Raw genomic sequence first — 26466 nt, forward strand, 5'->3', positions numbered from 1 at the left:
TTCACCTATTAGCTATTTTGGAAGCTCTAGTCCAAAATGTATTATTCTGAGGCCTCAACGTGCTCTGGCCCAGACGCACAAGAGCAGATATCTACTGATGCAACAATGGATGAGTGCCTGCCTCTGTTTTCAAATACATTTTCTGTTCTTGAAGAATAAAGAAAAAGACAGAATGTCTTCCCCTCTCCAAGGAATAAATTAGAATTATTCATTTTTTTTTTAAAAAAATCCCCAGCTAAAATTTTCCAACCTGTTTTATCATTTTTCTCCAGAAGCATTGAAAATTCTTATTAAAAATCTATTTTAAGAAAAGACTACATCTTTTTTTAAAAAGTGTACCTTAAAAAAAGAGAACACTTCTTGAACACTTTTGCTCATCATGAAATTTATCCACCTTCGATACCTACCATGCTGTCGTGTTGCACTGGCCTATGCCACAATTCACCCACTTGGCATCCCGTAATGGCCATAAAAACATCCACAGGCAGAATACAAAATGCATCTCCTTTGAAACTGCAGCTGGCATGCTCCTGATAAATGGTGCTGTTCTCCCTGTGCGTGCGGCTAACCGCAGAGCCCCTCACAGACATCTCCTTCCATTCTGTGGTGCTCTGAATGCTGAGTGCATTGCCGCTCAGAACCACCCTCCAGCACTTTTAATAGCAGAAGCGAGCAACGGGGGGAATTATTTAATATTCCCTTTACGATTACAGGATGTGAATCTTGCCTGTTCTTCCTTAATCATTCCCTACCAAAGTGGGTTCAAGAACATAGGCCCTGTGTCTCGAAATTCCATTGACTCATTTCTTTTGCTTGTAGAAATGCACGTCTTTAATAACAAACAAAAACCCAAGCCAAGGGAAATCTTAATTTCTGCAAGTTATGAAATCCAAGCAAAGATGCACACTGTATTTTGTTTATTTTCACATAACTTCCTTTGCTGGTGCTAATCATGGAAAACTGAAGGGACCCACCATTCAGTTTCTGATGACCAGAAACACAAGAGAATCCAAACTGTGAGACTCATAGACTTGGTTTTCTTAAGAAACATCTCAAGCAGATATTTCATTGCTTTTAAATTAGTGGGATGTTTTTGTTTTTTTAATCCTGTGGAGTCATACTCTGGATTCAGAGACTTCAGTAGAAGTTGGAATAGACTTCCTGGGATGGTGGGCTCTCCATCTCTGGAGGTCCTTAAACAGAAGCTGGAAGTTGGGCATCTTTCAGGAGTGCTTTAGTTGTGGATTCCTGCATGGCAGGCGTTTGGATTAGATGGCCCTTGTGATTCCTTCCAACTCTAAGATTCTATTATTATAAATTATTGCTGGTTTTGCTGTCAAGTTACCTTCAACATATGATGACCTAATAAATGATAGACCTCCAAGAGACCTGATCATCAAGTGCCTTGCTCAGGTTTTGCAGACTCAGGGTCATAGATTAAATCAGTCCCGCTGATGTGACTCTTTTCCTACTGCCTTCTACTTTACCAAGCATTATTGTATTTTCTAATTAGTCATGTCATCTCATGCTATTTTCAAAGTATGACAGCATCTGTTGCTTCTAGGGAGAGTACAGGTCTAATTTGCTCCAGGACCCATTTATTTGTCTTTTTAGCAGTCCACAGTATCCATAAAACTCTTCTCCAGCACATTTCAAATAACTTGATCTTCTTCCTGGCAGCTTTCTTCACTGTCCAGTTTTTACACTTACAGACAAAAATTAGAAACATTATGGCACAGGGGATTTGACTTTAGTATTTCATTATTTGGAAGTTGCTCACCCATTATCAAATCTTCCTTTTAGCAGTCAAAGAACTAGAAAAGAAGATGGAAAATGTGACCTTCAAGCTGTTCCAGGGTCTAAATATCCTAAAGACACCAGATCTCTGTCTGATCTTGAAAGCTAAACAGGGTCAATCCTGGTTAGTATTTGGATGGGAGTCTGTCAATGAATACCAGGTGTTGTACATTATATTTCAGAGGAAGTAACTGGCAAGACCTGAGGATTCCTTGCATAAGAAAACCCTGTGAAATTCATATGGTTGCCATAAGTTGACATTGAAGGATTAAAAACCTTAAAAAAGAAAAGACCAGAATGGTACTTCCTTTTGCTGTTTTTCTGAGCTTGCAGAGAGTTGCTGTTTGATCTAATATGCCAATAAAACTGTCCAATAAATGAGGCCAGATTGTGGAGTTCACAAACTCCATTCATCAGCAGCAGTAGCAATAAATGGCTAGAGACTAGAGTAGCTTGGGAATGGGTCATAGCTCAGTGGCAGAGCAAAAGGCACCCCATGCAGCAAACCCTAGCTCCGATCAGTAGCAGGGATTGGGTGGAAAAGACTGGCTACCCTCACTGCCCTGCAGAGGCACTGCTGACCCATGCAAGCAGTACGAGGCTGCAAAGTAAAATGGTCTGAATCAGTAGTAGCAAACAGCCTCATGGAAGGAGCGAAGGAAAGGGGGGAGGGAAGGGGGTATAAATGAAGTTAATTATAATAAGCATTTTTGTTGTTTGTTGTTGTGTGCCTTTACGTCATCTCTGACTTATGGCACACCCCTATTTTGGCAAACCCCTATGGCATACCACACCATACAGAATCCTTAGTAATGTTTTTTGTACTAATGCCACCCATAAATCATAATTCCCATATTTCACTCAACAGTTGTGGCATAAACAACTAGCAAAATTAAAATTACACCTTTAAATTACTGTATCATAGGTACAGCCTCACTGAATTTACATGGACATTGTTTCATGTGGTTAAAGTGAAAATTTGGCAAGACTTGATGTTTTTAAAGAAAATTTTAAAAGAATATTTTTTTAAAAAAAATTAAGAATATAAAAAATGTTAAAACTTAAAATTTAATTTAAAAAAATATCTGGAGGCTCTCCTTTTACTTCCCACTCAGCCTTGCTGCACTCACACCATTTCTTCAGCATTTTAAAGGGAGGCAGGTAAATTTCTGCCAAAATGCAGATGTTTTCAGAGCAATGATATCACACATCCCTGAGGATGTCACCTGGTATTGCCCACATCCCCCTAGTGACATCCCTGGAGGAAAGGAGTCTTGATGCTTTGTCAGATCATGGGGGGGGGGGGAGGGGGCTCAGCTTTCCATCCTAGTCAGAGGAGTTTATCACACAGGAGGAATTTCTCTTAATTTCGAATGAAAAGAAAGTGGGGCCAGAATGCATTCACGTGAATTCACTAGAACTGCATTCAAACTGACTTCCCATTGCCCAAAAATAGCTTGCCATTGCCCGAAATTGCGTGTGGTAGTCTATCACGCAATAACGTGAAACCCCATGATTGTGTTTGGATTGCCATTGGATTATACTTCCAATTTGCCTTGTCTGATAGACTCCTAAGAGAGGCACGAGCCTCCAACTCTTCCACCAACTTTGTTCTGGAGTTCATGAGAATACAGCCCTCCTGGGATTATAATCCAGTGCTCTGGACTTCCCAAGATGGCCACACCTACTTGCGCACCATGACAGCAGCATTTGTGGGAGGACTGAGGTTCACAATTTTTGTACATCATGCCTCTCCCTGGCTGAATTTAAATCACTGGAATGCCTTTCCTGCGCCTTAGTTACAAGCAGCAAAGGCTTTACACTAAAATATGTTGGCAGTTTGAGTTCCACCTTTTTGCTCTGCCCTGTAGCAGAATATGTCCCCTGAGAACTTCTCTAAAATTCAAAAGCCCTTTGGCTGAAAGAGGTTCCGCACCCTTGCCTTACAGCTATATTGCCAGGGAGATGGGACTGCCTACACCTTCCTATTGAGTACACACTCACTGGTAATCGCTCTCATATGTCTCTCTCTTATATGTCATGTGACATTGCATAGCTGTACAGTGAGATAATTCTAGGAGTAAATTACAGTAACAACCCAAATCCACAAAACAGTTGACACCCTTAAGTGACCAACCAAAATTCACAATATGGATGTTGCAAGCTTCTGAAGCTCCACTCCACATCGGGCAAAGGTGTTCAAAATCACACAGGAGAAAGAAAGGAAAAAATGACAATGTTAGTCACAGGCCTGCATTTTGTCAAAATGTTACCAAAATTGTCCCTTCATATCTTTACAAAATGCAGGCCTATAACTAACATCATCATTTCCTTCCCTCCTGTATGATTTTGAACACCTTCACCTGATGAGCCAATGGAGCTTCAAAAGCTTGGAAACTGTATATTGTGCATATACTGTTTTGTGGATTTGGGGTGTTATTGTACTTTGTTATATAGCCAGCATGGCTACCCCTGGGTATGTTTTCTAGAAGTGAATGATTCAACATTTGCAATCCACAATTACCTGCTGATATGGCTCTGAGATCACAGAAAAGACAGGGCCAGAAGGAACCCATGACTCTGCTCATAATGAGCCTCGTCCCAAATGAAACATGTATATGATGGGGTGGGCAACTGGAAGTATACTATTGATTTTTGAAATTAGGTTTATTTGCAGTTTTCTTGGCAAGATTTGTTCAGAGGAGGTTTGCCATTGCCCTCCCCTGAGGCTGTGTGTGTGTGACATGCTCAAGGTCACCCATGGGTTTCATGGCTGAGCTGAGAATCGAACCCTGGTCTGCAAAGCTGTAGTCCAACAATCAAACTACTATGCCACCATGGCTCTTGTTACCCCAACATATTTGTCATTGATCCCTGGCATTCATATGTTAGGATAACAAATATTACATGAGAAGGAACCATTTACTTTTGATTTTTTTTAAAAAAAAATCAAATTGCCCTATTGTTTCTTGCTGTTGAATACTGTCTCATCCATCACCTGCATATTGTAACGCACCTGACATGTGTTGTGGAGTTACAACATTCACAATCAGTTAACATTTGGCCATGTTAAAAATGTACCTTAAGAACATTTCCATCCTGATAAATAATTCTAGAGATCACTTGATTGCTCCTAAATGCTTTTGACTTTGTGCAAGAAAGAAAAGCCTGTAAAATGAAATCCTTTTAACAATAAAACAATGCATGTCCTTAGAAACCACAGATACAGATGAACTCTGATTCCCAGGGTAATAGCTCTGGCATATGTGCTCTGTTCTAACCTGTTCTCACAACATGTACCTTTGACAAAACAGAACACTGCATTAGAACAATTTGCATTAGAGTTCGCAAGATATTGTTTCTGTGGATACAAACTGAAAAAGTAACACCATAAAGAGCAGCAGCTGGTGGCACTTTTGTACTTATTTGTTTATTTCTGCTGTTGTGATGCTGAAATTTGATGGCACAACAGCAGGGTTGTTGTTGTTGTTGTGTGCCTTCAAGTTGTTTCTGACTTATGGCAACCCTGCGGTTTTCTTGGCAAGAGTTGTTCGAAGGAAGTTTGCTTTTGCCTTCCGCTGAGGCTGAGAGCATTTGTCTTGACCAAAGTCACCCAGTGGGTTTCATGGCTGAGCTGGGAATCCAGCCGTGGTTTCTAGAGTCATTATCTAACATTCAAACCACTACGCCACACTGGCTTTCAGGTGTGCTCAACTCCCATCCCCAGGAAGTTAACCAACCTGATGTCCAGACAGTTCTGCCCTACAAACTAAATAGTTCCCTAGAAGGATTAATATTTGAAATTTATACTTTTTTTTAACATTTTCATACCGTGGATGCTTGATTCTGTGTATAAAACATCTCTGTATAAGAAGGGCCGACTGTAAAATAAAAAGGAATTGCACTGGCTACCAAGAGACTTCTGGACTGAATTGAAGGGGCTAGTGGTGGTATTTAATGCTCTAAACAACTTAGGATCTTGATATCTGAAGGAACACTTTTATGCCAGTCCCTATGTATGCCATCCCTATGTATACCAGTCTGAAAAGTGAAGCCTGTTGGAGAGGCCTTTTTCTGTGTGCCACCAGTGAGGAAATGCCCTGGGTGGATTGTGGGAAAGGACCTTCTCTGCCCTAGTGCCCAGGTTAAGGAATGCTTTCTAGTTCCAAGCTTGATTGACACCTATGTTGGCTTCAAGTCAGCATCAAGTAAAACATGTCATTATATTAAAGCCTTTGGGGCCTAAGAATTTCCTCCAAATCCAAAAATGCACATGGTTTTTAACTTGTTTCAGCTTGTTTCAGCTTGTTAAAACATTTAATATGCTTTCAGTCTGTTTAAATTTTTCTTTACTGTTCTAAATCTTTCAATTGCTATACATTGTTTAAATTTATTTTACTGGTATGCTGCCCACAGACTTCATTATATAGAAATGGATATAAATGTTTTAACACCTGGATGTATGTGCATGGGATTAAGTTGCTAATAGCTTCTTGCTCACTTAGGAAGCTCTGGGAATTGCAGCAGTGAAAAGGAGGGGTGGATTCCTAGAGAGAATTCTCAGCACCCAATTCATGGAAAGTACTATGTCCTGGGTTCCCTGTAGAAACCCACGACAGTTAATGTGAAAACTGCATCAGGAGTATGCAACTGTGATGGATGCAAGGGCCAATTTTTACACCTTTGGGGGAACCACGCCATCCCCGTTTGAGGACTAAAAACAAAACCAGTGACCTGCTTATACTTCCAAGTTTCATGGTATACTCTCCAACATTTCACAGATGAAAACTGGGACACATGTGCCCCAAGAACATCAGAGTGTGGTCAAGATGGAGAAAGTTATTAATGAGGAAAAACACACAAACTAGCAGAGGTGGCTGCTGCAGTTGTCTTTTGCTTGAGCCTACGGGGAAAAGAGGGCTACCTGTCCCCTTCTCTCCTCTCCCTCTGCTTAGTTAGTTGAGTGCAAACTATTTCTGTACTTTGAACTCAATTTGCAGCAACTGATGCAACCAGAGGACCAGTAGCATCCATAGTGTTGGCGTCACTCAGTGTGGTAACTCATAGTGTCACCTCCCCATTGACCTCCTCCCATTTCACACCATATACATAATCCTTAGTAATGCTTTTTATGCACTAATGTTACTCGTAAATTGTAATTCCCATATACCACTGAATGTAATGCTGATAGTTGTGACGTAAACAACTAGAAAAATTAAAATTATACATTCAAATTGCAATATCATATGCACAACCTAAATGTATTTACATATGTATAGTGAACATTTGGTTAAAATGTGATGTTTTTAAAGAAAATTTTAAAAGAATTTTTAAAAATTAACATTTCAAAAAATATTTTTAAATTAAAATGTTGACATTTGAAATTTTAATTTTAAAAATGGGGGGGGGCTCTCCTTTGTCCTTCCACTGATCTTCACCCCACTCTCACCACCTCTTAAAGCATTTTAAAAGGAAGCAGATGAATGCAACAGCCTGTTTCTGCCAAAAGGTAGGTTTTTGAGGAGTAGTGGTGTCACCCCCCTATTAGGTGTTACCTGGTGCAATGTGCACCCCCCACACACATACACACATACCCCTAGTAACATCACTGTAGAGGACAAATGGAGAAAATAGGAGGGGAGAGAAACTAGGACATTTTAAAAGGAACTAGAAAAGTGGGATGACAGAGGATTAATCGGCACTCCCTTTACTAAATTAGGACAGTTGGAAGATATGCCATGGAACATTTTTTGGCTTGGGAGCTGTATAAATGTAAACTGCCATTCCTAGAGGCCTTCAGAAACTACTCATGTGGAAGCATTTCTTTTTCAAATCAGGTGTCTCAAAATATTCAGGTGTGACAGCTTTGGAGGGGGTAGAACAGGGCTGGGGGCCACATGCCATGACACAGCATATGTTGCCCTTCCCACATTGCCCAAGAAGCCATGGCCAGTGACAAAACTAAACTAACAGAGTTGGGAGGCACATACCAAAGGAGGGCAAGCTACTGATAAAGCTGGTATATGTCTTCTGCACAACAGAAATTGGTTCAATAGATGCTATCACCTGGCCTTTGTGTATTCCCCAGCTCCTTGGAACTGGCACACCGCAAGAGGTGGCTAATAAAGTGCTGTGAAACCTTGAATTTACCCACTGTGGTACAAAGCAGTTATTTAGGCTGCAAATCATGATTTCACTGCTATGTATTTTATATGTATTATCCTACTAGAGAGGCCCCCTCCATCTTTCCCTTCTCCTTCTGTGTCGTGTCTTTTAGACTGTAAAGCCCGAGGGCAGGGAACCGTCCAATTAAAAAGATTGTATGTACAGCGCTGTGTAAATTTACAGCGCTTTATAAATAAAGCTTAATAATAATAATAATAAATAATAGTCACCGGCATATCAGAGAAGACTAGCCATATCAGCTCTCCATGCCAAACCCCAAGAATCCTTTACCATCTTAAAGACTAAAGAGTTTGTAGTGGCATATTAGCCTAGGCTAAGGGTGAAGAAACTACAGCAATCTGGATACTCCTGGATTACAACTCCACCCAGCCCCATCCAGAATGAGCACTGTAGTGGTTAGGGATGGTTGAAGTTGTTGTGCATCCCAGCTTCTCAAAGAGTCCACAGATCCCACAAACCCTCCCTAGATCTTGAACACTTAGGCACGTTCAGACTTAAGATGTGCTCTCTAGGCCTTTACAAACCAACCAAGGTTCAAGAGAGACATGTTCACATGTAGTGACAACCTCCATAGTGGCAAAATGTAGGAACAGTGGGATTGGGACTGCTCAGTGCTGTCCCTTAGCTTGCCAAGTGACCTGAAAGACCCTCAAATAGGGACTAAGGCTGCCTTAACAGGTTTGTGCCTCAGTTTTCTGATTGTATAAAGGAAAACAGCAAACATTATTTCAGAGGGATAAAAGATTGCCAGTAGTCAATAGTAGTAAATAGTGCTGTTATCCTCATGAGAGAAACTACACCCAGTTCATTGTCAGCAGTTCTAAGAGGTATCAGTAATTCCAGGCAGCCTGTCCGGGCAAAGCAACAGAAAAAGCTATAGAAAGAATTGGCTCCTCTCACAAGGGAACATTCCCTAGACTGATGTATATTTAAGAAGCAACTGAAGAACCGTGGCTCGCTTCCCAAAAACAGCATGCATCTGGACACCAAGTTCTCATCACAAAGGAAGACTGGATATCAAAGTCTTGACAGTACCTTGGATTTCCCAGGAGCTGCTGATGTTGCTCCCAAATGAATATGGCCACCCAAAGCAAAATTATTCATCCAGACTTGGCTATTCAAAGGGGCTATGGGCGCCTGGTTTTTTTTCCCTACAGGAGGTATTTAAATTGACTTTTTCTCCAGTCCCTTGCAACATATATTAAAATCAATGTGAGCAAAATCAGACAGTGCCAAAAGTGTACATTTAGTTTGCTCCCTTCTACATTTCATCCTGTATTAACAACATTCATATGTGTAAGAGAAGTGGGTAGTTAGTCAAGAATTCAAATAGGGCTTTTCAGTCTGAAAAATATCTCAACCCTCCAGATTCAGCAGCTCACAGAGCACTGGGAGTTATACAGGCTTCCTCCCTTTACCTCCTGCAGGCTGAGCAACCTGCAGGAGGACTCAATAGGCTGCTATTCTTAGCTAGTGTGATACTTCATGGGCCATGAAAACAACGGTATTTTACAGAATGTCAGCCGCTCAGATAGGAGAGTATAATTTTTAATAAATAAATTAATAATAAAACAGTTGTCCAGGCCAGCTTTAAAGCTACCTATCTCCCAAATACCAAGGTTCCAGAGGATGGATTCTTCTCACTTGTTCTTTCAGTCCTACACTGAAAACATAAATGTTCAAAAATGAAGAAACTTTCAGTTCTGCTTCCACAGCAGAAAACAACTGCACAGGGCTCCCATCAATCTTCTTCTCTAGTGATTACTAAGGTATTAATGACATCATGCATATTTTTTGCAATTTTTTTAAAAGGGTGTATGAAATGCACTTCTGAACATTTCCAAAGCTACCGGAAGAGACATATATGGAATTCCTCTTGACCTGGGGGCAGACTCACCACAACAAATGTTTTTAGAATTTCCAACACAGTACTTTTTCCCTTCTTGTTCAGAAAGCCACTGTTCCCTGAGGGCATTGATCACCCTGCATGTTTGGTTTCTTCCAAAGAGCTCTTGGAATTGCAGGTCAGTGTAGGATGCTGTGAATTCTCTGCTAAGAGATCTCCTCAGATCCCTTCACTAGAACTATGTGGTTCCTGAGAAGAAGGGGATGACAAGTCCGTTTTAAGTCTATGGCATAGATATATTCCTACAGAAGAGCAGACTAAACTCCTTAGTCTTCTAAGAGGCCTCCCAGGATGAAGGTCAATTGATCCCACCCCTTCCATCTCTCCACATTCTCCTAATTACTAGAAGCTCTCTGTTGTCAAGGAGAACTGAATGCCAAAATGTGACCCTATAAGCAGAACAGCTCTTCCCTGCACTACAGAGATTCGCAGGGATGTCTCATATTAACAGAAGAGTGGGAATGAAGAGTTGTTTTTGCAGATCAGTGGGGGGCAGTAATTCCTGCTTTCCAAAATATACCCTTTAATCTAACTTTCCACTGCAATTAACCTCTCACTTCAGAGAGCAATTAAAAGAATAGGCCCTCTGGCTAGAAGTTCTCCCAACCCTTCTGCAACAGCAACACATCAAAAGCAGAAGGGAAACCATACTTTGATAGGCTGATGAACCACCTAGCCCATAATCAAGCTTTCTGAGTATGCCAGCCAGAAGGAAAAGACATTTTTTAAAAAAAATATTGGAAAGATCCATGCTTAGAGAACTAATGACAATGTTTCTTTCACAATGCACCATTATGACACTTTGATATCATTTTAGCTGTCAGGCCTGCACTCTAAAGAATCATAGGATCCATCGCTTGATGAGGCACTAGAGCTCTCTGGAAGAGATTACTAAATATCTCACAAGGCTACAAATCCTGGGATTCCATAAGATGCAGCCATGGCAGCTAAAGTGGTATCCAAGCGTTATAATGGTGTAGTGTAGTATGCAGAAGAGGCCTAAGATAAATGGGAGCCATCCTTCTAAATGTGACACCTTACCCCGTTTATCATAACGTACATTTATTAGTTGAGGGAACCTATTTCCCCCATTAATCTGGTCATTCTCATGGTAGTTTTATAAGCCTAAAATAGGGGTGCAGAATCTCAAACCCTAGGTTCAAATCCAGCCCCTCTGGAGGCCCTCAAATGCATCTCTTCTCATGGCACACCACCATCTGGTGGTTTCTCAGCTTTTGTACAGATTCCCTATTCCCATTCTAAAAGGCTGAAATGCCACCCCTAAAGTTTATTTATTAGAAGTAAGGTGTTTAAGCTAAGTTATGATGACATTTCTGGTCCCACCCTTTTGCCTTTGGCCCAGTCCATCATTGGAATGTGAACTACCCTACTAAAAAAGAAAAAGAAGCTTTTGTGAAGTTGAATTCTGTACTCTCAGACTAAAAAAACAAAAGGTTCCTTGAGTTAAGCCATACTAGTGGTTCTCAGGCTATCTGATGTGGGTGACCAGCAAGTTTTGCTTTCCAGTGTGCCAGGAATTGGCGCTAGATTTGTGCCCATGGGCTTCAACTTTTTCTTTCTTTCCTGGAAATCTGCCAGGGACCCACAGCCAACAAGGCTCCAGATACCTCTACTTTGAGTAGCACTGGACTTCACCAAGAGAAATTAAAAATTAGTAACACATTGATATATATAAATAAGCTGTATACATTGCCTGTATTTATTAATTTTTCATTCTTGAGACTTAATCATGTCCCCATTTTTTACAAGAATTCCTCAAAGAAAAAAGATACTGCCTTAAGCCGAGTCTATCTAGCCTAGCGCTGTCTTTTCTGACTGCCAATAGCTTTCCAGGATTTCAGGCAGAGGTTTTCCTTATATTCTGCTGCCTCATTCTTATGGGTTAGAAAATGCCAGGGACTGAGTCTGAGACCTTCTGCATGCAAACCATGTGCTCTACTGCTGAGCAATGGTGCTTGTCTTTAGGAATGGAAGAGCAGCAGGAGAGGAAGGCAACTGGTACTCATGAGATAAGCCACAAAGAAAAGTGAAAATAAAATGCTCCATACAGTGTACAAGGAATGACTCTTGCTAGCAAAATGAACATGCAATTTCCCCCCATAAGGTCTAGAAACTTGACTTTTTTAAAAAATAAGAAAAAGAAAGCAAATCGAGAGTCTTAAGTTATTAACCTCCATACCCAGTATTGACCACTGCGTGAATTCAAATCCCTACATACTCATAAAGCCTGCCAATTTCTGTTTAAACGTTCACATCTCCACACAGCAGTGCACCACTATTAATGTCCATATGGCTTGGTATTTGGATCTTAAAAAAAATCCCATTATTTTAATAGTTTATTGCCTGCATACCAATCAGAGAAGGAAAAAAGCACCCTACACCTCTCCACTGTCAAATACATGTCATCTGATCCACTTCATCCTCATCTCTCTAGAACCCCAAGCGTCCATTTAATGCACCAGGCATTTGCACACACCTTGTTTGTACCACTCCGCCTGCCTCCCATGCAAGGCTCAGGAAGCAACCTGTAAAATCAGCAGAGTTCTTGTTAGCACAATGAACAAGAGAACCGTTTGCTGCAGAGATTATGTTCCCTGGTTTTGAGCTTGCTGCTTCTCCCTCAATTTGGTCTGTGTCGATCTGATGTTGCAAAGGATGCTGAGATAGCCTCCTTTAATGAGTCTAACCTTGGTACCACAGCCTGGTCCAACACAAGAGCATCTCCTAGGTAACCCCCAAATAGCCCAACACCTCACTGTGGGACAATTGTGCCATAAAAATAATGCTTATTGAGGGAAAGAAAACAATATTCATGTTGTTAAGAAGCCATCAAGGGTGTCACTGCCTTGGTTAAATACAGTCCTTTGCTTCTGAAATAACACACAGCATCCTCTTTCATACACACACCCCAGTATGGCAATTCCAAATCAAACCCACAAATGAGAAGCAGCCTAACGTGACCCTGGTCATTTCTGCCCAGCTGGACACATCTATCTTCTGTGCAAAACGTCCTCCTGGTAGAAGCGTCCTTCATCATAATCATCATCATCATCTGAAGACACCCTATGGTGAGGACATAATTATTGTACACTCTTCCCTGAGTGACACGGAGGTGATCTGAATCCAACCCCGCCCCCCAAAATGGCCTCAGTCACAGCAACACAAATCTAAGACCAAGAGACACTCCTTCTCACCTCTATGGACACCTCCTCAGTGTGAATAGTCACATTTGCTGGTGGCCATCATCTACCATCACCTTGGCAACAAGGCTAAGCAGCTGAGCAACTCTTTCTCAGAGACAACACAGGTTTATCACAAGGTGCACACCCACCAACGGTCTCAAAGACATCTCCTGCTTCAACACACATACCTAGTGTTACAAACCTCCGATGTGAAATTCACAGAAGCATAGGTGAGAAGAGAAGAAACCAACTAGAGGTTGCACAAAAGAATAAGGTTGCAGAAAAAAGGACCATGCAAGCTTCTCGCCGTCGTCACCTTGCTACTTGCGATACCCAACAACAGAGACAGCATTCACTATCATATCACCAAACCTGATCCTTGTACCAAGTGTCCCACAGCAGAGGGGATCGTCAGTCCCCTGGCCCACGCCCATCTCCCATGTTCAACCCTTAGCACCCCACACTCAAGCCTTCTGGGCTGGGTCCCTCAAACCATCCCTTGAAGCCTCTTGGGCCTCTCTACTTACTGGGCAGTTCTCCCTTGGCCAGCTCAGCACTGAGCAGCTCCTTCTGGCTAAGGCTCCAGCCAGGCCCAGGGTGGGTAGGAGTGGAAGCGGGACTCTTGGTGAAGATGCCGCTGATGAACTTGAGCATCTTACGGTCACGGGTAGAGGCCCGGCCGCCCTCCCGGCCTCTCTTCAGCCCTACAGCTGCCTCTGAAGAACAGGAGCCAGAAGAGACCAGGCTAGCTGGGCCATGGTTGAGGTCACTGTTGTCCAGAGTCTTGCTTTTGTTTTTGTGAGGAGACAGCTTGGCCCGGGATCCCCCTCTGGGGACCGTCTCCCCACTGCCCTTGACCACCACTACCTTCATGCGGCCTTTGACCTCGCTCTCTGGCCAGGAGAGGCGGTTGGGGGTGCCTCCTTTGTGGCCTCCTTTGCCAGCCTTTGGCTCAGCGCTCACCTTGACCCCAGTGGTGGTCACCGTCTTGAAAGGCTTGTTGGTGGCCAGGCGAAGGCGCCGGTTGCCAGCCGCCGGGTGAGGAGAAGAAGCCCCTGAGTGGGAAAAGGAAGAGCCCCCCACCCGGCCCACGCTCAGTTCCAGGGTGCCCGGCTCAGGGCCCCCCCAGCTAGCATGGCTGACCAGCATCCGGCGCCCTGGGGCTGCGGCGCTGGAGGAGCAGCTGGCAGTAGTAGGGGCAGGGGCTGGCACCTCGTCCCCGGGCACCTCCAGGGTCTCCTTCGGCCCAGCCTTGCCAAGGGCCTGGGCCACCACTTCTGGCTTGGGCGGCACCGGGGGAAGGACCGGCACCATGATGGCTTTGGGCTTCGGGGCCACGGCCGGAGCCCCTGGAAGGATGGGGGCCTCGGCAACCTTGGGGGCCAATGCTGCAACCTCGGCTTGGGCTGCAAAAAGGGAGGCCAGGGCTGGCTCAGGCTTGGGGGCCACAGTCGGGGCGATCAAGGGGACCAAGGGCTCAGGCTTGGGGGCCACGCCGGGAACAGAAGGCTCCGGTTTGAGGGCCAGGAACGAGGCTGCGAAGGGTGCGGCCATGTCGGTTTTGGGGGCCATCGCCACTTCAGGTTTGGGGGGCACTGCCGGGGCAAGGGGCAGCAGGCCCACTCCCTCGGGCTTGGGGCGCAGAGGAGGAGCCCCCAGGGGCCCCGGCAATTCAGGCTTGGGGGCCAAGGCGGGCGGCGTGGCTGGGCCCAGGGAGAGCCTGGCCCTGGGGGCTGGCTTGGGCTCCCAGGGGCCACTGCCGCCATCGGGGGAGGGCAAGGAGGAGGAGGAGGAGGAGGAGGCCGGCGAGAGCTGGAGCAGGTAGTCCGGGGTGCTGGCGCTGCTGCTGGTGCTGATCCAGAGGGCGTCCTGGCGGTGGATGGTCCGCTCCTGGCGCTTGGCCTTGGCCGGCCCTTCCTCCGCCTCCCGCCGGCCCTTCAGCCCGGGCTCGGGGCTGGCGGGCCGGGCCCCTGGGCCCTCCGGGGACGGGCTCCTTCCATCGCCGGCCCCGCTGCCCTTCTCCGGGAGCTCCTGCTGCTGCTGTTGCTGCTGCTGCTGTTGCTGCTGCTGCTGCTGCTGCTGGACCGACTCGAGCTTGACCAGCGTCAGCGAGATCAGGTAGGTGGTCCGGCGCTGCAGGGTGGCCCCTCTGCTCATGGGTGCTGCTGCCCAGGGAAGGAGGCGCCTCCGGCGGGGAGGGGGGCCCCCGATGACAGCCCCGGCCCCGGCCCGGCCCCGGCTCTGTCCATGCACCACGGGCCAAGCCTCCGGCACAACGCCAGCCCTTCCTGCCTGCCTTCCTTCCTTCCAGCTGGGAGAGGCGAGCAGGGCGCCCTTACCTGCTGCTCGGGCTCCTCCTCTGCAGCGGGAAGGGGAGCATCCTCCGGTCAGACACCTGCCGCCGGAGGAGGAGGAGGAGGAGGAGGAGAAGGGGGCCAAGGGGGCCTTGGAGGGTGGGCTCCGCAGCAGCAGGGAGGCAGTGCCTCGGAGATGACAGAGGGCCAAGGATGGCTCCTGCTCTGCTCCCGTGCAGACGACGCCGAGCCCAAGGAGAAGTGGGAGGGGAAGGAGGAGGAGGAGGAGGGAAGAAGCAGGAGGGGGAGAGATCGCAGCTCCCTCGCTGGCTCTTGCCGGGAGCAGAGCCCCCTTTTGTGGCGTGGCTGCCGCAACCTCCGGAGCCCCTCGTTGCTGCAGACCTCGCTGGGATGGCAAGGGGCCAGCCTCCCCCTCCTCCTCAGGCTGCCTCCTCCTTCTTTGCCCCCCGATGAGGATGAGGATGAGGATCCTCCCCCCGGCCAGCCCCGGCCTCCGGCCGCTTAGCTTTCCCCCTCCGCCGCTGCAGTCAACCCCCGCCCCTCCTCGGGGGGCTAGTGGGGGGGGGTTGAGGGTTTGTTTTTAAATACTGGGAGCAGATGTTGGTTTTGGGGGGTCTCTCCTCCCCCTCGGCCCCGCCCCTCCTTTCTTATGGCTCCTACTTCTGTAAAATATCCATCAATGCCTCTTGATCCTGGCACGCCTTGGGCGGACTGGCAGCCAGCCGGGGGCAAGGAGAAATGCGGCCATCCCAGGGATGAGGCAAGGGAGGCAGGCAGGCAGGCCCCCCTCGGCCCCCGAAGGGTCCCCTCTCTGCTGCTTCCCCCCCCCCCCCACAACTTCCACCTCTGGGCCAGGTCCCCCCATGAATCCCTACGGACCCCACTAACAGGGACAGGGTTTGCTTGTTTGTTTGTTAAATCTATCTATCTATCCATCCATCCATCCATCCGGGAGGTGTACTAAGAGAGATCTATCTTGATCTATCTATCTATCTATCTATCTATCTAGATCTATCTATCTATCCAGCAAGCCAGCCATTCATTCATCTGCTGGAGGTGTCCTAAGCCTGATCTCTATCTATCTATCTATCTATCTATCTATCTATCTATCTATCTATCCATCCAGCCATTCATTCATCAGCTGGGGGTGTCCTAAGACTGATCTATACCTATCTATCTATCTATCTATCTATCTATCTATCTAGCCAGCCAGCCAGCCAGCCAGCCATTCATCTGCTGGGGACAGGGGTGTCCTAAGACTGACTGACTGTCTGTCTGTTTATCCAGCCATTCATCTGCTGGGGAGGAGGTATCCTAAGACTAATCTGTCTGTCTGTCTGTCTATCTATCTATCCATCCACCCACCCATCCATCCCTACCCAGGGAGGAGGTCTCCTAAGAGTTATGACACTGAAATTGCACAAGCCAAGAAGTGAGGGGCTCCTGCCAAAGGAGGTGGAAATCCCAGCCTGGATCTCCTGGAACCTGGGCCCTGAGACTATTTGAGAGAGAGAATGAGCTCTTCTTCTGGAGCCTCATAAGCCTTCTTTCACAGCGATAAATGCATCAGGCCCCACACTGGGCAGGCCTCTCTCACAACAAGGCCTAGCTGAACCTCACCCCAAAAAGAATAAGAAAAGAAGTTTTTTTAAAAAATCTCCTGTGTATTAGAGAGAGAGAGAGAGAGAGAGAGAGGGAGGGAGAGACTGTCAATGAGGCAGCACTGAGTGGCTTCTTTAGTTCACCCCCTGGACAAGGTCATCTGAGCCATCAGCTGGGAACAGCTGGCAAGGCCCAACATCTGGAGACTTAGCTGGCGAGGAGAGAGGCAGCTAATGTGCTCAAATCCCCACCTGCTCTGGGATCAGCCAGGCAATTAGGGAAGGAAAAGCCTGTTAGGCTAGGCCTTACAGGTTGCAGGCTGCCCTGCTTACTCTCTGCCAGCTGGATGATCAGGCCTCACCAGTGGCACCCACACCTCCCCCAGCTCTGCTCCTCCTATCCGTTTCTACACAGCACACACCTCAACAAGAGGGATGGTTCTGGTCACAAACAGGGTGACCAGGTGTCCTCCTTTTCTGGGACATGCCCTATATTTCCACCTTCTGTCCAGGAGGAATTCCAAAATGCCCTCCATTCTGAGCATGACTAAGAAGCATGAATTTATATTTATATGAGTGTTTTCAGCTGTGATTTTGGTAATGGCCTCCATTTTGTGCTACCTTGTCCTCCTCTGTGGTTACGACATCCAGGTTACCCTGGTCACTAATGATTAGTTTCTTTTTAATAATGTATCCTATCCATTGAGTGGATACTCAAGGACAAATTAGGGTCTTGGCCAAACAGCAAATGTACAATTTAAACCAGGGAATAGAAATACTGTAGCCCTCCAGATGTTGCTGGAATACTAACCTGAGCAGCCATAGCTCACATAGACAAGGAAAGGTTGGAGTTGCTCATGATTCCTTTCCATGCCATCCTTGGACTACTGCTCACGGCAAAGCTACAACATTTGTAGGCAAAGGTTGGGAAAGCTGCCTTTTGACCTACAGCTCCGAGAATTCTTCCAGCCACTGAGGTGGTGCTTGCCAGGGGATTCTGGAGAATGAGGTCCAAAAGGCAAGTCTTCTGGGTTCTGGTGCTGAGCATGGCACCCTGGTTTGTGAATACAGTGGCCCTTCAGGACCCCCTGTGGATGCCAAAATCCATGGATGCTCAAGTCCCATTATATACAACGGGGTAGTAAAATGGCATCCCTTATATAAAAAGGCAAAATCAAGGTTTGCTTTTTGGAATTTGTATATTTTAAAAATATTCTCAAGCTGTGGATGCTGGAATCTATAGATTAAAAAAATCAGTGGATACGGAGGACCAACTATATTCCTTCAAGTCTCTTAACATGCCCCAAGATCAAAACATACCATCTTATTAATGTATTTATTTACTTACTGCATTTTAATACCACCAACTAGCTCAAATTCTCCAGTCCATTATAATATAAAACACATGTCCGAGAAGCGTGTTGAAATGCTACTTGGGGCAGGATACGTCTGAGATTCTGTGCTGCAATTTTGCCCCAATTGCTTCCATTGCTCAGAAGGATAGATGACAGGGATGGAGGGAATGAAACAGGAGGCTGGGGGAGAGGTGGGAGCAACGAGAGGGCCATCAAAGGCTGGGGGGAGCAACAAACTCCAGCTCCCAGAATTCCATAGCACTGAGCCAGGACAGTTAAAGTGGAGTAAAACTGGATTATCTCCCCAGTGCAGATGCAACCTAAGAGAAGGCAACTGTTACAAAGGGAGGAGAGTGTATTGGATTCAGGGAGGTGGTACTTTAGGGATCATGGAGAATAAGGGAAACAGGATCATTTCTGCAATCCTCCAAAATGGGTCTCCTTCAGATCCAAAGGATTTACTTCCAAGTAAACCTGCAGCTTCTACACTGATTATTTTGCAGTGAATAATAATAATTCCTTGATAATAATAATAAATGGATGGGGGCTCTGACATGGCGAATAGATATAGATGTGGTGAAATGGATGAGGGGAATGGCAGGAAAATTCATGTAGATGAGGCTGAAATGGATGGGGGCTGGAGGATCATGTTTGAATTTGGCTGCCAGGGATGGGAAAATAGAAGGGAGGAAGAGACATGAAGCAGTCATTCATGTGAGGCTAGCATTCCCGTGAAATTGGAACCAGGCTCCTTTCTTAACCCCGGAAGTGCAAAGGTTCAGGATGCATTCAGACCCCCACTGAGCATGCGCAAGGGTCCCAATTCAAATCGTTGAATCCGCTTGGTATGCACTAGTGTGGTAATACAATTTGAACTCACTCCACTTTGCGTGAATCCGCATCACGTAACTTGCCTTAGAACTGATTCCCCCTCGATTCGGAAGGGCAACGGAAGGGCAACCAGATGTGATAAAACATTCACATTATGACGTGAATTCGCATAGCTGAACCAGGAGTCACCCCGGATCTGACCTGCAAAAAGCCCTGTGTGATATACTCCATAGATTCAAGGGGACGGGGAGGAGGATTGTGTTGGCTGATCCTACAAAACAAAGGAGTACAATCATTTAAGTTGTTTAAAGCAGGAAGAAAATGGCAAGAAGGCTGAAAGATGGGATCCATGGAGGAATGTACTGTATCTTTCCATGGGTGCCAGGAAACGGGCAAATGAGAAACAGGGCATCGTGTCATAGATCTAAGTATAAAACAACAAGAGAAAGTTGTGGCCATAAGTAGATGGTAATACAGTCCTATTACACTGTTGCTTTGTAAATTCCACTGGTTCACAGACCATTTCCAAGTTCAGTTTCAAAGTATGTCATGACTTTGTAATGTCTTCATATTGGACCAGACCTGGAACCACTGGTCTTTTATATTATGTTCGGCAGCTATCCTTCTTTTTTTTTAAAAAAGATTATGTTACTATGGAGAAGGCTACCTCAGTGGCAGCATCCTATTTGTGGAATGTTCTCAGGAATAGGGTTGCCACATTGAAAACTGAAGAGGGTTCCTCTGCCTTTAATGGTTGTGTAGAAGAGGACTTTCAGTAGGTGTTGCTTGTAATGCAACCAGGTAATAACCAACACTTGTTGAAATTCCCTCACCTACACAACCATTAAACGCACAGAGTTTTCACTCTGGCAAGCCTATGGGTGGCTCAATAGGCACCTATCTTGATGTGATATCAGTAGGTCTTTTAATGTCATCTCTTTTGATCTCTGTGGCTTTTTGATGAGGATCTTTAGATTTGCTGCATTTAGGTTATTGCTGCTATTGCTTTTAACAGTTTTCAGATTATTGCAATTGCAAACTGCCCTGGGGATCTCTTTGAAGGACAAGGTAGTACTCCACATAATAAAATAAAATAATGGTGGTTTGGGCACAAACATTGCCTGTGTCGAATAGAGGAGGTGACTGCTTTTGAAGCAGTACTTGTATATAAACTTCAGATAATAAAATAAATAAATGGCGGTTTGGGCACAAACATTGCCTGTATCGAATAGAGGAGGTGACTGCTTTTGAAGCAGTACTTATATATAAGCTTCTGATATATAAGCTTCAGATCCCCAGCCAGATGTTCAGGTGAAGGTGCCCCAAGTATATTGAGCAGCCTACCTCAATGCCTCCTATGCTTTTCAAGCAAGGACCAATGAGGCATGTATGCCTGCAGACCCTTACTCCTAACAGTATCTGCATCCCCCACGCCACTTCTCTGACTCAAGGACTCCTGAATGTGCTGGTCCAGCCAGTATTCTGACACTCCCAGCAAAAGGACCAATTAATGCTAATTGCACCTAAATATCCCAGCTGACGGCACCACTGAAAATGATTCATGTTCAAAAACGCTCTGCACTGGCTGCTTCCTTTTCAAAGTGCTGAGGGAGCAATTCTAGCCAATAGTACTTACATCATAGATACATAATCACCACAGTTTTCTCTACCTGGGTAGCGAGCGGCCCTACTGGGCTGAGAGGAAGGTTTCATTCCAAAGGCAAGTGCCCACATGCGCATCCTCTTTGCTACCACTGCAGGATTTCTCTGGCTTTGAGAAACTGCCTTGCACCATAGGCAGAAAAGACATTGTTGCTCTGGTCTGAAGCAGCTTGTCTCCAACATGTGAAACTAGCATCCATATGCTCACACAACCACAACAAGGCCTGTTACGATGCATCTCTGCATGGACAGAAATCTGTAGGGTCAGTGTAACAACAGCTGTGCACCAATACAGAAGAAAGCCATAGATTCTTCATTATAGACTCATCAAATTGTTACGTATAAATAAGTGAGTTGTAGAGTCTGCAGCACAGACCACTAAAACTGTAGCTGAAATCTCTCTGCTGGCTTAGTTTGTGTAAAAGAAGGTGCTACTTGTGTGACAAGTAACACCTACTGAAATCCCCTCTTCTTCACAACCATTAAAGATACAGGAGCCCTCTACAGGTTTCAAACAGGCAACCATACTAGCACTTACATATGATATCAACCCATATTGTATATGTTACAGACAACCATATAATCATACAAATATGCATATCTATTGGATATTCAGCTTTTTAACCCTCTTGGTCATAAAGCTTGTACAAGATCAAAATGATGTACCTTTAGCTGATAATACTGCCATATTTTGGAACTAGTAACTACTGAATTCTGTAGCCTATAGGCATGCTAAAACAAACATTTAAAAGGGTGAAGGTGTGCCTTTCAGAATAGATTGGTTTCTCTGTCATTAAATGCATACTGAAGGTCACCATGTATTTTGTGCCTTCTCTTTGAACTCCATCTAAGCTTTCTTCTCAGAAATATCAAATTTAGTGATCATTGTGATATAATTATGTAAACAAAAATCCCATAAGGTAATTTTCCTTTTCTGGCTCAAGCTGAGTGTTCAACTCTTATATAAATGCCCACTGTTACTGAGAATGTCAGGATTTGGAGACAGCTTCATTTCAGCATTATGGGAATTCTTCATCTGATAAGAAAGGAATTCATACTGATTGAGAGTCCCTGTTTCATCCTGAATGATTATATTTATTGGATGCATCCTGCTTAATTCTGCTACACTGGTATAAAGGCCTGTTTTTGCCCTGTACACTGTGAAATGAGAAGTCTAAAATGTCTGCCTTAAACAACCTTAATTCCTATTTTAATTAGGGACATGGTTAGTTAGAATGCTATTTTATGTTTCTGTCTGCTATGCCAGAAATTCTATTATCTTTTCATGAATAAAGATGTCCTTGATCGACTGTTCATTTTTTTCCTTGCTCCTGGACCGTTCAAAGCTCTCAGCATTCACAAATCTTTATCCAAGTGCAGAGAACATGCAATAGCTTAATAGAACATAGAAGAGAAGAGAGATGGTTTCCCAATGCTGAATTAAATAAGCAAAATATGCATGGCTTCACATAAGCCAACTCCTAATCAGGTATTCCCCCAGAAAAGAAAAATATTCATGCCAGATATCCTTCATGTACCCCAGAGTAAAATACTATTAGTTTAATATTGTTTGAGACTCTTTAAACACCTACTCTATTGTGACAAATAGGTAGAATCAACCAGAATAAACTCCAGTCCATGACAGTCTAATGCCACATCATTCTTTGTTTAAGAAGTAGAAATAATGTTTCCACTCCACCATTCCTTTAACTTCCCAAACTGTCAGTAGAAACAGCCAGCATGGTTGAACATGATTAGGCTACAAAATTAGTATAAATACACTATTATCATTTTATAATTATTACTCAAGTTAACACAAGAGATCTGTGAAGTCTGTCACACCTATGTGCTTATATTCCACATGAAGTCAAGCAGATACTAAACCAGCTGGGTCACACTAGAAAGTCATGCTTGGAATAAGCACTGGGCAGGCAAAGCAACTTCAAACTCAGGACTCAGGCTACAATAGCAAGACAATGATGATACAGGATACTGTTAGCTCTTTTAAGTCACATGAAGTTGGGTAAGATGATATTTAAATCCTCTTCTCTACCGATTCACATTGGTGATGACAAAGAGATGTGGCAGGGGGTAGGCCAATACGTTTCCAGAATGCTTCCATGGTTACACCAAGAAGCACCCGCCCCCAAGCCTCTATTCAAGAAACCCCACCCCAGTTTCTCATACTTATTCTCCCAGGTAGACTACTGGTCATGATTCTTCTCAACAGACACTGTGGCTAATGTGCTAACAGTCGACACAGAAATAAAACTTTCTTGTCACATTGCTCCATTCCTAGATGATGCTCATCTCTTAAAGGTAAGGTAAAGGTAAAGGTATTCCCTGTTGACAAAGTTGTCAAGTTGTGTCTGACCATAGGGGGTGGTGCTCATCTCCATTATTAAGTTGAAGAGCCAGCGTTGCCAGAGACTACTCTGTGATCACATGGCCAGCACAATTGCACAGAATGCTGCTTACCCTCCCACCAGAGTGATACCTATTTATCTACTTGCATTTGCATGCTTTTGAACAGCTAGGTTGGCTGAAGCTGGGACTAGTGATGGGAGCTCACCACATCATGCAACTGCCAACCTGCCAACCTGCCAATCTTGCAACCAACAGAGTCAGCGTCTTAACCACTTGAGCCACCACATCTCTTCATCGCTCATCTCTTACAACCAGCAAATCACATGCTGATAGTTTTGTGGGCTCTAAACGGACATCTTACAAACACTGTTTATCACGTCTTCACCAGATTTTCGAAAGACAGTGTTTCTCAGTTTATCTGATTATTAGCAATTCTTTTATTCCATGTTCCATGTTTATGCCCACTGGTTACAACTGTTTTCTTTCCTGGAAACTTGCCGGGGACCAACAGCTGATGACTCCTGGACCAGTACTAGTCCAAGAAATACCACTTTCAGTAAAATTGGTCTAAGAGATATTTTGGGGTGGCAAATCTCATCATCCTTCACTGTCAATCATGCCTTTTTAGATCAAAAGTATCAGTAGGACCATTACTAAGTTGGGTGAGCCAGCATTATCAAAGATCACTCCATAGTCATGTGGCCAGCATGACTAAATGCCGAAGCACACTGAATGCGGTTTGTTACCTTTCTTGGCAAGATTTGTTCAGAGGAGGTTTGCCATTGCCTTCCCCTGAGGCTGAGAGAACGTGACTTGCCCAAGGTCATCCAGTGGATTTCATGGTACAGATGGGATTCAAACCTGGTCTCCAGAGTCATAGTCCCACACTCAAACCAATACACCATGCTGGCTCCTGAGTGCAAATTACCTTGCCACTATGAACTCAGTTTAAATCTATTTAAAGTAATCGGAAGGCAAAGGAGGAAAAGCAGTAGGAGGAGAGAGAAACTGGAACACTTTTAAAGCAGTTAAAAAACTAGAACCACTGAAGATTAACTGGGACTGTCCCTGCCAAATTGGGACAGCTAGAGGCTATGTTGTATGCAGTCAGTCAGGGCAAATACAGTGAGATCAGTGACAAGTCCATCCTCAGATCTCGGAAAGAATGTCGTAATGTTATTTGGGATGGCCAAATCTTCATCCTACCTAACCCCTTCATCCTACAAGCCTTGTCATGCTGTGTGTTATACAAATTCCAGGCAACACACTGAACCACATTTACTCTGCAGCAATAGATCATTCAGTATGAACCAGATTGTCACTAGTATTCAACAGCTCTTATTGTTTCACTAAAGGCCAGATTTTTGCAAGCACATGGTGTGCTATCTGGAACCTTTCAAAAATCTAGTCAGCATATTACAGATGGAGCTATGAAACACAAGATCAGAAACCTGTTGGTTACTTTAAATCTTAGTTTCGGAATTAATGGACAAATAAATAAGCAAATAGCCTCAAAAAGCTCCCTGCCAGTCATGCATTATCTTGGACATTTCCATCATTCCTATCCTTGTCAAATCCAACTGCTTCTTTCTGAGTCAGAGAAGCTTAAAAAATATGTCTTAGATTTTTTGAAAAATCCTCACATTTTGTTGTTATAGCAACCAAAGCTCTGAAAATGTACGGAAACAGCAGGAATAATTAAGTAGTGAAATCAACATTAATGGAAACAGTAAAATGTACCTCAACTCCAGATCATTAAATGGAGAAGGGCATGCATATAGGGTGAGAAGGGTTGCTGGGGAAGGGGTCTTGCCTGGAAAGATGGCGAACATCCAAAAGAAAAGCAAAAATATGCTCATTTGATAGATGAGACAGAACCATTTTAAAGCCACTTACAACTGCTGGGAGTCTTTCTTTATAATGTAAAAAGGATGGAGGATGGCAGGGAGACCAATTGGCAAGGAAACTGACCCCAGAGATTTCACCCAAACAAGACCATTTCACAAAAACATAGAACTTTGACTAAATGAAACAATATGAGTTTACACATATAGGAAATTTAGTTCCACCACCTTCTGTTCTCAACCAAGGAGACTATCACATGGGGGAAATCAGGTGATTAAAAAGGCATATTCCTGGGAAAGTCACGCAACCACAGTACAGATTTTCAGACAATGTAGCAATCTAAGAGGATGTACCCCGGGAAAAACCAGGGATGCACCAGCAATAAACCATTCATGGGATTTATAGTGTCTGACATCTGGACCCACTGATTCCAAAGGAGAGTGAAAACCATGGATAGTAAATTAACATTTGATTCTATTAGTTCTGTGGGATGCAATTTGAGTTTCCCAGGGTGTTAACCCTTTTAAAAGGAAACTAAGGCCCCGTACAGACAGGCCAAAATAAAGCTGCTTCGGGTCACTTTGGAGGTATGCTGTTTAAATGATCCATGTGTCCTAAGAGTCTGGAAGCTGCGCCATAGCCACGCTCCAATCCTACGGCTTTCGGACTCTTAGGACACATGCATCATTTAAACAGCATACCTCCAAAGTGACCCGAAGCAGCTTTATTTTGGCCTGTCTGTACAGACCCTAAAATATGCAGGTATGAAAGTTAAACTTGTTAGAGTTCAACTTTCATCAGCAGAACAATGAAAGTGTGGGTCAGACTATTATTTTAAGTCTGTCTTCCTAAAGAATAAGAACTTGCAAAAAAAACAACAACCCCAAAACATGCAGTTTGTAGTTTAAAAAACAAACAATAATGGCTTTAATACATATATAAATAAAATACATAAAAAACATAATCTAACTGGTGATGGTTTGGGTAAGGAAAAATAAATCTCACCATCTTTTAAGATAGGAAGATGTTATAACTGACTGCTTGAATAAGTTTGGAATCTTCAGAGAGAGGTGTTAAACTGCCTCCAAGACTGAGTGACAGGAGTCACATGATAGATAGAATGAGAGAGGAAGAGAGGGATCCCTATCTATATAATGAGGGAAAGGAGAATGTAATACATAAATTTTCCAACAAGTTCCAATAAGCAAACATGTATATGCATTGTGGATCTGTCCAGCATGGCATAGTGGTTTGAGTGTTGGACTATGACTCTGAAGGCCAGGGTTCAATTCCCAGCTCAGCCATGAAACCCACTGGGTGACCTTGGGCAAGTCACATGCTCACAGCCTCAGGGGAAAGGCAATGGCAAACTTCATTTGAACAAATCTTGCCAAGAAA

The 26466-nt window shown here is 44.3% G+C and overlaps 1 protein-coding gene across 2 annotated transcripts in view; it reads right to left on the reverse strand.

Annotated features, from left to right (window-relative positions):
- Nucleotides 1–15634, reverse strand: part of LOC149322693 (arf-GAP with GTPase, ANK repeat and PH domain-containing protein 1-like) — an 88161-nt gene extending 72527 nt beyond the window's left edge. Inside the window, exon 1 of one of the 2 annotated variants that reach the window (XM_089481679.1) lies at nt 13620–15634. In XM_089481679.1, the coding sequence (XP_089337805.1) occupies nt 13620–15249 (1630 nt within the window). In that variant the 5' untranslated portion in view covers nt 15250–15634. The remainder of the gene's footprint in view (nt 1–13619) is intronic. The other variant, XM_089481678.1, reaches the window with a different exon arrangement.
- Between the last annotated feature and the right edge of the window lie 10832 nt (nt 15635–26466).

The sequence above is a fragment of the Sceloporus occidentalis genome, unplaced genomic scaffold (genome assembly GCF_023333645.1).
Source record: "Sceloporus occidentalis isolate IW3139 unplaced genomic scaffold, rSceOcc1.0.p SCAF_1, whole genome shotgun sequence".
Taxonomy (NCBI): domain Eukaryota; kingdom Metazoa; phylum Chordata; class Lepidosauria; order Squamata; family Phrynosomatidae; genus Sceloporus; species Sceloporus occidentalis.